This window comes from Melanotaenia boesemani, chromosome 2 (genome assembly GCF_017639745.1).
Source record: "Melanotaenia boesemani isolate fMelBoe1 chromosome 2, fMelBoe1.pri, whole genome shotgun sequence".
NCBI classification, from domain to species: domain Eukaryota; kingdom Metazoa; phylum Chordata; class Actinopteri; order Atheriniformes; family Melanotaeniidae; genus Melanotaenia; species Melanotaenia boesemani.
The window spans coordinates 18,967,672-18,979,846 of record NC_055683.1 but is presented as its reverse complement, the minus strand read 5'-3'; the positions used below and the strand labels follow the sequence as shown (position 1 = coordinate 18,979,846).

General features: G+C 40.3%; 2 protein-coding genes across 3 annotated transcripts; both read left to right on the top strand.

Moving 5' to 3' along the window:
• Nucleotides 1-3: 3 nt before the first annotated feature.
• On the top strand, nt 4-4,892 carry LOC121629924. Its single transcript, XM_041969858.1, has 4 exons — nt 4-545; nt 676-744; nt 1,896-2,188; nt 3,838-4,892. The coding sequence occupies exons 1-4, from the start codon at nt 323-325 to the stop codon at nt 4,702-4,704; spliced, it is 1,452 nt and encodes a 483-aa protein (XP_041825792.1). The 5' UTR covers nt 4-322; the 3' UTR covers nt 4,705-4,892.
• A 451-nt stretch (nt 4,893-5,343) lies between these two features.
• Nucleotides 5,344-12,085, top strand: zmp:0000001062 (GTPase IMAP family member 7). 2 transcript variants are annotated; one of them, XM_041969879.1, is made up of 3 exons: nt 5,344-5,652; nt 7,912-8,846; nt 11,851-12,085. In XM_041969879.1, exons 1-3 carry the CDS (start codon nt 5,604-5,606, stop codon nt 11,863-11,865), a joined length of 999 nt encoding a protein of 332 aa, XP_041825813.1. In that variant the 5' UTR covers nt 5,344-5,603; the 3' UTR covers nt 11,866-12,085. The 2 variants fall into 2 exon arrangements, with proteins under 2 accessions (XP_041825813.1, XP_041825804.1); XM_041969870.1 differs by lacking the exon at nt 11,851-12,085 and having other exon boundaries at nt 5,556-5,652; nt 7,912-8,964.
• The last annotated feature ends 90 nt before the right edge of the window (nt 12,086-12,175 follow it).

Sequence of the window (12,175 nt, the reverse complement as noted above, 5' to 3'; positions counted from 1 at the left end):
TCACGGTTGCCAGCAGCAAATCTGTGTTGAGAGCTGCGCAGCCGCTCTGCGCATCCGCCAGCTGAGCCGAGGTGGACAGCGCAGCCATTTCTCTGCCCCTCGCCATAAAATACACGCACGGAGTGGTCTTATTCCACGGCTGCACGCCGCTTCAGACGTGCGGGACTCGCGGCTTTTGCAGCGCGACTTGAGGTTGAAGTCTGCATCACTGATCAAGAGCCGCGATCTCCAAACTTTCTGCCAATTCACCGCCTGCGCAGACAAAACGAGCTGTTTCCGCCGCTGGGTTCACATGTGTGTATATATATGCTGTATGTGAGCCATGGAGGGGAATTTTGAAGGAGGCTGCAACGAAGTCGCAACGATGCATGTGAAAACCGAAGCGGATGAAAGCCCATCTGCTCTGGTTTTGGGCAGTCAGGAGTCGCCTGCGCCCTGCGGAGATACCGCATGCAGAGGAGGAGGAGGAGGTGTGGGACAGACTGCAGAGGAGCTGGCTGACACGGAGTTGCAGGCCGCCACAACAACCACCCCTGTACTGCTGTGTGAGTGTCCACATGAGTTCAGCATAATAAGAGTGAAATGGAAGAATAATACCTGGAGTTTTACTTCTGTTTTAATGTCCTATACACGCTTTTTCAGGTTATCTTTCTTCTTTTTCTGCTTTGCTTTCAGATCCAGTGAGCACAGACCGCTTCTTCACCACATCAGCAGATGGAAAAACATACCTGAAGATTGCCCCAGGTAAATAGCAGGTCCATGATATGTGTATCTGCGTAACATCACGTAGTATAAATAATATACGTTTAGTTATTTACTATACTGTGCCACTTTCTTTTATGAGTGACATTAAATTTTAGTGGAAAAGACCCTTTTTCCATCAAACAGACAAGTTGGTTCCAAATGAAACTACGATTTATTGCTGAGTGGTGTCAGCTATCATTGTAAAAGGGGCTTATGCCAGCCATGATATTTAAACTTGTCATACACCTCAGAAAACTCCTGATGGGTCTAGGACTATTTTGGTTATTTGAATACTTTTAATTTTCCCTTTATGCACCACATAAAAACAGAAAATGTTTACCATTTTTTTCTCAGCACAGCCTCACCCATATGATGACAATGTTTTTACTTTAACCTATTTTATTAAGATATTAGGCCCAAAAATATACAAAAGATCAAACCGAATTAAAAAATAAAACAACTACTTATTACAATAAGTAGTACACCATGTGAAACAAGAGAGATGATGGTTTGAATTTGAGAATAATTTTATCTGTAATTTACAAAAGTGTGTGTCGGGGCAGTGTTGAACAGTACAGCTGATATGCGACCCGTGAAAGGAACAAAGAAGAAGAAGCCCTCGCGATGTATTTAAGATCACTGACATACTTAAAAATACTTTTTTATGTGCCTTTAAGAACGTGGATTTTCTCCTTTACCATGACCATGTTTGCTAATCTCTAAACTGGCATCTGAACTCAGAGGTTGAACTTTGAACTCTGCACTGCCCTCTGGTGGATGTATTACCCAACAAAGCTGCATTCACACTCGTTGGTCCACCTATAAGGCCCATTATGCTCCATTCACATGCCTAAATAAATATGTCTGTTTCAAACGTCACTGCTCCTACTTGCTCATGTGTCCTTTGCTTTGTCATGGTTATTAGGCCATACACCCACCAGTCTGATTCACTTTTTTTCCTGGTTTTTTAAACCAGTGTTCTGATCTTAGCATGACATCAGAAAGTCTCACATTTTAAAGCCGTCTAACTCAGTGCCTTTAAATATTACCTTTTACCTAACCTGTCTGTGTCTGGTATTTTCCTTCATTCACTATCCACATATAAAGTAATCCCACACAAATTAATCAAAGTAAATTGTTTCCTGTCCCAGCTGCAGTGATGCCACCTGCTTCCTCAGAAAAGACGCTTTCCTCTGGCTCAGATTTCTCCTCTAAAGCCGTATTGTGTCTCATTGAGGCTGTCGGGCGCCGCTGGGGCTTGTACGAGACTCGAGAACGCTCTCAGCTTTTCCAGAGTGTCCAGGAAGAGATGGCCTCCAAGGGACACGTGCTTCCTGTTGAAAAGATCCGCCGCAAGTGGAACAACCTCATTGTCACATATAAGAGGGTTAAAGACCGCAGCCGGGAGACAGGACACGCTAAGACGTCCTGGGAGTTCTTTGATGTAAGTGTGTAAGCAAAGCTTGGGAATGAGTTTCCTCAGTACACTTTACTAAATGCCACACTGGGAAGATTTCTCTCAGAGAGGATTAAATGTGAAAAACATCATTTGAAGAAAACATCAAGCAGCTTGATATGTTAAAAATATGTTTTGCATTAGTTTGGACTTGCCGCTGGCTTCAGAAGTAGAACTGGGAGTTTTAAGAAAAATAATTAATTTGAATTAAACTCCCTGGTACACTGTTGCTTTCTGTTTCTACATCTCTTTCTGATTTTCGCTTCCTTTTGTGAGTGCATGTCTCAGACTTGTGTAGACATGTCAACACCATTAGCAGTCGGTTTAAATAGCAGCTCATAAATGTGACTCTTTCTACATCTCTGGTACATTTCAGCTAAAAACAAAATATGAGGAACCACAAACTCCTCCCTATTTTAGCAATGCAAGCCATGTGAAAAAGAAAGTACAGCATATTCCAATTCCCAAAAAAATAATAAACATCTGGTTTTTACCAGGTCCTCCAAGGGGTATCCAAAGAAACTGTAAAAACCCAAGCGCAAGATCTCTTTAAGGTTACGACGTGTACAAGACTGAACACGTTTGACTTGTCTGAAACTGTTCCTAGGAGAAAGCCTCTCTCTAAAATAAAACACAAAAGCACAGTTAGAAGCTGCAAAGTTGCATGTAAACAAGCCATCAAACCTTCGAACAATGTCCTTATGACTGAAAAGATCACAATAGAGATGTTTGGTGAAAATGGACAGCACCACATATCTGCTTAAACACCTCACACCAGCTGTCAAGCACGGTGGTGGAGGGTTGATGATTAGTATACCAAAATATACTAGAGTCAATGTGTCTGAAAGATAAAGTTTGGCTGAAAATTGATCACACAACAGAACAGTGATCCCAAATGCATTATGATTTAGCTTTTGATTAACAGGTAATAAAATAGTCTAGTACTGCTCTAAAAAATAGTTGTTTTTTAGAAAGTTTGATAAGATTTTTGTTTGTTATTTTTTACTTGGAACAACCAAAGCAAGCTCCGCTCTGCTATATCCACCCATAGTGACATACAAGCAACAGCTTCCAAAGCTAAACAAAGCAAAGCAAAAGCAGTAGTGTCAAATAACTACAGTTCTCTGAATGACCAATGCAAGCCAGCTCTGAAATCAAGACAAACCCTGCACCCCTGAATGTTAATAAGCCTAAGATTGGACTGGACAGGATTGTGTTACCATAGACAGAGCTCCTTTAATTAATGTTAGGTGAGGAACCCACACACGAAGCCCTCAGATTCTTGTTGAAATCCATCCTCTTCTTATGCCGATGGATAAATGCTATTCTCGTAGCACAGCAAATGAAGCCTGACATGTTTAGATCAGTTGGATCTTCAGCCTCTACAACTATTAGGAAGAACTACAGAAATAACTGAACATTTGATTAAATGTTGGTTGTTAAAGACTGAGTCAATTATCGTTGCACTTTTAAACAATTTTATTATTAAAACTTGGATTACAGAGCCTTTTGAATAAAATGAAACTGACACAGGTGCAATATCTGAGAGGTTTATCAACTGATCTTGGTGGGAAAAGTAACAAAATTGATTGATTTATGCCCTTTTCTCCATGTTCTTGTCTGTTTTTTCCCGCTAGCTGATGGATGCCACGCTTTGTGACACTATTGGCACACAGATCATCAACAACAAAAGAAACAAAGCAGCTTCTACACCTCCTGGTCCTTTAGCAAAGATCGCTGCAAAGCCAGGGCAGCATCAGCAGCCGCCCATCATTCGCCCTAACGGTGACTTTGCCACATCTGGTGGTGTGGAGTCCGTAAGCCTAGGGGTCGCCAGTCAGATCATCAATAGCACTGCTACCAGTACCTCACTGAGTACAGCAACTATTAGCCCAATAAATGCTCCAGACCTCAAGCCCCTCATTGTCCTCAGTGGTGATATTGCTACCACAAGTGTTCAGCCGGCCACCATCGTACCATCTCCATCCTTTATCTCCTCGCCTTGTTTTACAGAAACAGCCTCTACATCCCCCTCCCTTGGGTCAACTAGCTGCACAGACTCTAATGTGTCAGGCTACACGAGCCGTAAAGCTTCATCTTTCGCATCCAGTGTCATACCTTTTCGCCTCAATACAACACCGCTTAACCACAATCAGAATGTCCTCGGGCTGTCTTCGTTCCCCCCTACGTCTTCCTGTCTCGCCTCTTCTGTTCCCTCCTCGCAATCGACAAATACTTTTCCGGGAACAGAAGGGCAAAATCAGAAAGGAAACAAGGAGCAAAGCAGCATCCCGTTGTTCCAGGAGATCTTGAAGCGGCAGGAGGAGCAGGCCTACCTGGATCAAGTGGCTCAGCGTAGGGTGGAGGCCAGAGAGAAGAGGCGAGAGAGGAGGGAGGTGCGGATGTCTGAGTCCCTCGGAAGGATAGCCACAGCCTTGGAGCTGCTCTCATCCAAGCAAGACACAGTCATTGCCCTCCTGCAGAGACTGGCAGATCGGAAGTGAACTTTTTATTATATAATATATATAAAGGACATACAAGTGAAAAAAACTAACTTCAATTCTTCATCATGGAAAGTGAAGTGTTGTGTTGTTCTGGGTTTCATGTTTCAGTTTGCTGCATTAACCATGGAAAAAAAAGCACTTTCAGCAAATAAATTAAGTTGGCACCACTTGAAGTAATGGAAGCAAGAATAAAAAGTCAAAGTAATTCTTTTTGGAGTTCAATTTTTAATGAACAATTGCCTCAGCACAGTCACGCAGTTCATACAAGCACACGACTAGTAAAGATGTGAAGTTAAAGATAGAATATTTCCCTCAGAAATTGTGTTTAGAAGCCATCCTATGTGTTAATATTCAAGTTGTTTTGTTTGTTGTTTTGCTTTTTTTCCTCCTCTTCAAGTCAACTTAAGTCTTAAAGTCCATTTTAACCTTTGGTTCATCAATAGTCCATGTCCAAGGTACCCGGGACATCGTCCAAAGCAATTAAACACACTAGCCACAAGATGGCGCCATTTCACTGCTAATTTAAGCTTTTTGTCCGCGAAAGTGTGAAAAAGCCCATATCCCAAGAGAACGAAACATTTTAAAAGCTATGACACAAAGTTGTAGCATGTGGATGTCAAAGTATGTGGCGGTTGTTTCTGCCCTCTTTACTGTTCCTTTATACTTTTTTAAAGTTTTATTTTACTGTATGAAGTACAACTTCCTGAAGTACGGAGAACAAAGTGGGGGGGAGCTGATCTGAGCAAAGGGGACTGACCTAAACAGAGAAAGTGAAAGGAAAGACTCTTCTGAACTGTTTTTGATCCGTTGGCTGTTTTTTTAAAACGCTTTAAACACTACCATTACAATTACACACAGTATATTTGACAACTTTAATTATACCTGGATCTGCCTCTGCAATGAGCTCTGAAAAGATTCCTGATGCTGGACAAGAGGACAACTTTCAAGGTAAATAAAAAATGAGCTCTCAGCTTGCTTCTCTTCAGTTTAGGCATCCATGCTTCCCATTTCATTAAAGCAACTTTGTCCTAAACTCACCAATGGACTCAGGTACTTCCTGTCTTGTTAACATATGTCTTAATATGTCATAAATTGTGTTAAATCTAAATAACAGCAAACATTTTTTTGTGATTTTACAGTCATTGAAGGTCAGTGGAATTTAAATTCAACATAAAAAGTATAAAAATATAAGAAAATATGGGGACACGAAAAATAAACCTTTATGGGTGTGATGAGTACACAGTGGAACATTGTTTGTTACATAACAGTCACTTTTATATGGACAAAGTTGACATCATTTTCCTTGTCTGCCACCATGTGGCACCCCCCTCAGTGAGCAGCAGAAAGACTGAGATGGAGCTGAAAAAGAACTGTACACACTGAACCTGTACAAAATTGCATTTCATTATTGAAAGATAAGCACAGGACTTTAGTTAGATGGAAAACGTATACATGTGGTTTAATCATTTACTAAACTAAGTAAGATATGGATTTTTGAAGAAACAGATCTTCTGTCAGTTTTGAGGTTTTACATATCAGGACATTAAAAATGATCAAGTACTGAGCAGGTTTTAAAATGAGGTAAACTCAACTTAAGATGAACAACACATGACATATAACAACTTATTGTAATATGTCATATCATTTATTTTACAATTTACTGTGTTGTAACTTATTGTTTAGATTTGTTTTCTACATTTATGGATTTTAAAAAAATTAAAATAAAGAGAAATGATTCCAGTTCTGTTTGCGGTTGCTGGGAAGATGGCCACATGAGTGTCTGTGTCCTTGCCTATCTACGCAAACCTTTAAAAAGTTTAAATTATCCTTAATAGAAGAAGCTCTATCTTTAATAGAAGTGACAAAACTGGTTATTTTCTGACACTGAGGTTTGATAGTTTTTGGTTTGCTTTCTTTGAACAACTGAGTTCGTTGAACAGCATAATGGCTGATAGTACTAAGACCCAGACTTAAATGACCATGCGGCTGCGTGCACTTAGCACAAAAATGGATACTATGCAGACCATAACTGTTATAATGTTGACTTTTCCTTTGTGCATTTGTTGTCTATAATTTATATTTATATTTGTGGGGACCTAAATAGTCGTATTGCGTACAGAGACTATGTTGATGAGGATGATGTTACCAGAATGGTGTTGGATGGACATGGACTCAAACAAACATGGAGAAATGGAGTGTATGAAAGGTGCTATATAAAATAAAGTTTGAATGATTTTCCTTAAAGAGTCAAATTTGTTGTATGTTGAATGGAAGGATAAACCTGGAGAATGATAAATTTACATCTATTTCTATTATGGGTAAAGCTGTTGTTGATTTTATTGTGACCCAACATGAAGATTTAAGAATTTATATTAACTTTAAAGTATTTACGCCTATTGAATTAATGGAAAGAACTGGGTTTTAAGAGATAACAGAGGACAGAAGCAGGCCCACAGATCACTCTGTGCTTTACTTCAGTTTTCAAACAGCAATATTTAAGAATAGTTTGCTTAAAGATCCCTAAAAAACCTTAATGATGATTTTTCTCACCTCTAAGATTTCTGCTGAAGCTCTTAAAAATGTTTCAGTGCAACTAGAAAAAGGACAAGAAACACAAGACAATATAGATTGTTGCTACAGACATTTTTGTATGGTACTACATACGGAATATAGAGGTAACCAAAATAAATATTATAGAATTAAACAACCATATTGTAATAGTGAATTAAATTAAATATCTGCTTGGCAGAGAAAAGATATTTAAAACGCAAGGTGCATGGTTTTAGAAAGAACCTGTATAATACAGTTAAAGCCTGTCAGCATGATAAAAAAAATTGGTTTAAATAAAAGACTTTATAAGAGAGGAAAAGTACTTCAGATAGAGCTGTCTTAAAACACCAATTCACAGCAGTTTTGGGAAAGAAATAAATAAGCTTGAGCCTAAGAAAAACACATTAATCCCATTAGAAATACCCACAGAAAGTAGGGAGTCTACATTTGAGACAAAATACTGGACAGGTGGGAAAAAGATTAGAGCAACTTGAAGACCTTCTTGAGTTCAATAAAGATGAGGCAGGAGAAAAATAATTTAAAAATTAAGGGGCAGGTACAACCCACAAGAAAAAAACAGGGGTACTGATTCAAGAAACAGCTCTTATATTATCTTCACACTGCCATAAAATGTTTGGTTTTTTTTTTCATTCACAGTACCCCTCAGGATCATGCTTCTTGGAAAGAGTGGAGCAGGAAAAAGCTCAAGTGGGAACACAATCCTCAACAAAACATTGTTTAAATCTGACATGAGGCTGAAGAGAGTCACCGTCTACTCTGAGAAAGAAGCTGGGATGGTTGACGATAAGCCTGTCGAAGTCATCGACACACCTGGGCTTTTTCAGAAAGACCGGAACAAGGAGGAAATTATTCGAGAAATCCTTAACCGTGTGAAGCTCTATGAGCCAGGCCCTCATGTCTTTGTGTTTGTGGTTCCTTTAGGAAGGATGACACAAGAAGACAAAGATACCAACACACTGATTGAAGCAAAGTTTGGCCCCAGCGTGTGGGACTATACCATAGTGCTGTTCACGCACGGGGATCGTCTGGAGGGAAAAACAATAAATGATGTCATAACTCAGAGTGATGACGACCTTCGCAACTTCATACGCAAGTGCAGCGGTGGCTTCCACGTCTTCAACAACAAAAATTCAGAAGATCAGTCGCAAGTGACGCAGTTCATGGAAAAGATTGAAACCCTGGTGGCCCTGAACGGAGGACGTTACTATCGCACGGAGCTTTATCCCAAACAGGAGAGAGAGATCAGAGCAAGACAGGAGAGCATCCTGGAAGAGAGAAGCAATGCCATAAGCAACAAAGAAGATGACTACAAGGAACACTATCAAGAAGAAGAGCTTAAGATGAAGATAAAGGAGCTGTGGAGAAAAGAGGAGGAGGATGCAAGAAAAGCTGCAGAGAAGCAGATCAGTAATAACAAGGTTCTGAGAGGCATCTTGTTTCTGGTGTTTGTGGGTCTTCTGGCAGGCTGGGCTCTAACAAGTCCAGGTAAAGAACTGTTAGCAGTGACATGCATTTGGATTGGGATGTTCTTGTGGATGTTTCAAACTTTGCCAAGCTTAATTCCATGGCATTTAACACTAGAAGTCCCAGGAATTTTGATATCTCCCTAAAGTCCCAGAGAAGGGTCGAAAGACCTTTAGTCCAAACTGACGACTCTGCTGGCAAAAATTAGCATCTCTTCATTTGTAAATGCAGCCATTACCTGAGGAATGCACCCATTGCATCCAGCCCCTCCTTGTTACCTTGAAACGTCTGGTAAATTCTGTGGCAGTGGGGGATGGTGGGCTGAGGGGGATAAATAGTAGCTAGCTTCACCTCCAACAAATAGAAGGAAGCAAAATGCAGAGGCGGCTTACAACTCAGCAGGCATTGGACCTGATCCTCAACGATACAAACCCTTGTGACTCAGATGGAGAAGAGATACAAATTCAGCTGGATTCGGACTCTGACTCTGAGCAGTCTTCAGGTAAGATTTGAAACTATTATTGAACTTTTTGGTATGACAAATTTCTTTCTTTCTGCTTTGTCCTGTACTGTGAGTTGCAACACTGGAATTTCTCCATTTTTGTACAAATAAAGGATTTTTTTAATCTTATTTCCAAAACATCCTATTTTCGTCCTCTGAAATTGTGAAATTGTTTACCTTGCAGATGATGAGACTGCTCCACTGCCAGAAAAGAGGGCTCGGTTGGGAAGTGAGAGGACAGAGATGGCTAAAGATGGCACAGTGTGGCATGAAGAACAGCTGGGGACATGTCTCAATTTCACCCCAATAGAACCATACGGCACAGATGGAGAGCCAACTGCTAAGGCCAGAAGAAGTATCCGGACTCGTCTTCAAAGCTTCTTCTGTTTTATAACACTTGAAATGCTTCGTAGCATTCAAGAATGGACCATTCAGCATGCACGGCAAAAGGAGCAGGCAGATTGGTTCATGAACCTCCCAGAACTAATGGCATTTATTGCAATTATTATCTTGCGGGGGGTGAAGAAAGTTCCATCACTACGTGACAATTGGTCAGCAGAGCTGGGAAACCCACGAATCATTGCTACTATGGCCCGAAACCGCTTCCAAAACATCATGCAACACCTACGCTTTGATAACATGTTCACACGCAGTGAGCGAGTGGAGACAAATAAGTTTGCTGCAATTTCTAATCTGTGGGAATCTTTTGTCAATAACTGCATCAGATCTTATAACCCTGGTCGATACATCACTATTGATGAACAGCTTTTCCCGACAAAGACTCGCTGCAGTTTTCTGCAGTACATTGCAACAAAACCGGACAAATTTGGCATAAAACCGGACAAATTTGGCATTAAGTTTTGGCTGGCTTGTGACTTGAAATCAAAGTACATTTGCAATATCCTGCCATATCTTGGCAAGGACCCCAGTAGTCCCAGTGGAGAGAGACTCTCTGAGAGTGTAGTGATGAGGCTGATGGAGCCGTTCATGGATAAGGGCAGAACTGTAACAACAGACAATTTTTTTACATCGCTGTCCCTTGCGCAACGACTGCTTAGCCGGAAAACCACCATCCTTGGCACAGTCAACAAGATTCGCCGGGAAATTCCTCAGTCAACTAGACAGAAGGACCACACTAAATTCACCACTCGAGTGTTTTCCACCACTGGTGCAACACTCACAGTATATGCGCCGAAACGGAAAAAGACTGTCTATCTTCTCAGCAGCATGCACAATGTGGTTGAGACTGAGAATACCACCAAAAGGAAGCCAAACACTGTCACACAATACAACACCACAAAGTGTGGTGTGGATGTGATGGACCAGATGGTGCGGGAGTACAGCGTGCGTGCAGGAACACGGAGATGGCCAGTCGCCGTGTTCTACAACATGATCGACATGGCGGCACTGAACGCTCATGTTCTTCATAAGGAATGCACCGGAGTGCAGGAGAGAAGAGTGGACTTCCTGGTTGAGCTCGCGAAAGAGTTGGCCAACTCTCATGTGAGTCAGAAGAAGGCACATAAGGAGCAACTGCTTCAGCAGCAACCTCCCACACCTATCCCTGGGAAAAGGGCAAAATGTCAGGTCAACCATCGATGCAAGAACAATTGCGCAACTGTAAGATGTGTTGACTGCTACAAATACACATGTGGCAAATGCAGGATGGAGATACCATGGAAGTGCCAAGCATGTTTGGACTTAGCACAGACGGACTGCTGAAAGAGCAGAAAAGCCATTCACACAAGGGCATGCCACTGTAGCCTTGTGTAAATATTTGTGAAATTGTTTCATTACTTGCATTATTTTAACTGTTTTGTTGTTTTTTTTATGACAAAAATAAAAAGCATTGGAAAAAATTCACAGTTGTTCTTTTATATCTTTGTCATGTTGACATTTATGCCCTCTTGACTTAGACACTAATGCTTCTGGACATTTTACTCACAGACCCTGCCTGTACCACCACAATCAAAAAATGTTCATTTTAAATATTCAAAATTGTTCATTGCTTGGGCTTTTTGGACATAAGGTACATGAACATTGGGTTAGAAAGTTTGAAAAATTGGTCAAAAATTCTGAAAAATTTGTATTTTTTCATTTGTATGAAAAGAGGAGAGCTGGACCTTTTAAAGTGATTTTTAAAAAAAATATGAATTCATCATTTTGTCATATCATTCTAAATTGTTTGCTTTTTTATTGAAGGCCCACAATGATTATCTTTTTTTTTTCTTCTAAAAGCACACAAATGTGTCGAGGAGGTATATATCATATATCATATCAAATATATTTTTAATTATTTGAAATATACTAGAATGCAGGAAAACCTTTCTGAATCTGTTTGAGGTCTACTCCAATCTCATACTCAGGGGACCAAGCAGTGTCTCAAGCCAAGCTTTGGGCAAAAGTTGACAGTCCGGTTTCAAGAGTCTACAGTGTCTCCCCTAAGTATGCGCCCTCCTGGGGTGTGCCAGTAATTGACTCGTCTACAAACAAAAGAAGCTGTTCGCAGCTTAAGACAGGATTTTAGCTAAAATCCTACTGGTCAATCGACCCATCTCTGGGTTGTAAAGGTAGAAAGGTCCATTGACCCCTCTCTGGGACTTCTAGTGTTAAAAGCAAACTGAACAAGAGTGTCACTAATCTGATATGATACGTATTATCTTACTGTTATAACAAGTTTTTTTTTGGTTTGTGGTGAATGTAATGGGTGTCTTAATTGTCTAAAAATGGTAAGAATCATAAAGATATCTGGCATATATTTTGCTCAGTCATGAGGACTTATTCGCGATCATGTGACAGTGGCATGAAGTTGAATTGTCAATTAATCCAGATTTTGTCATTCTAAGAAAGATTTTAAGATAATCTTGAAATAAACTGTTTCGATTAAGTCTGTTTATTGTTATTATTATTATTATTAGCTTCTTAGAGTGAACG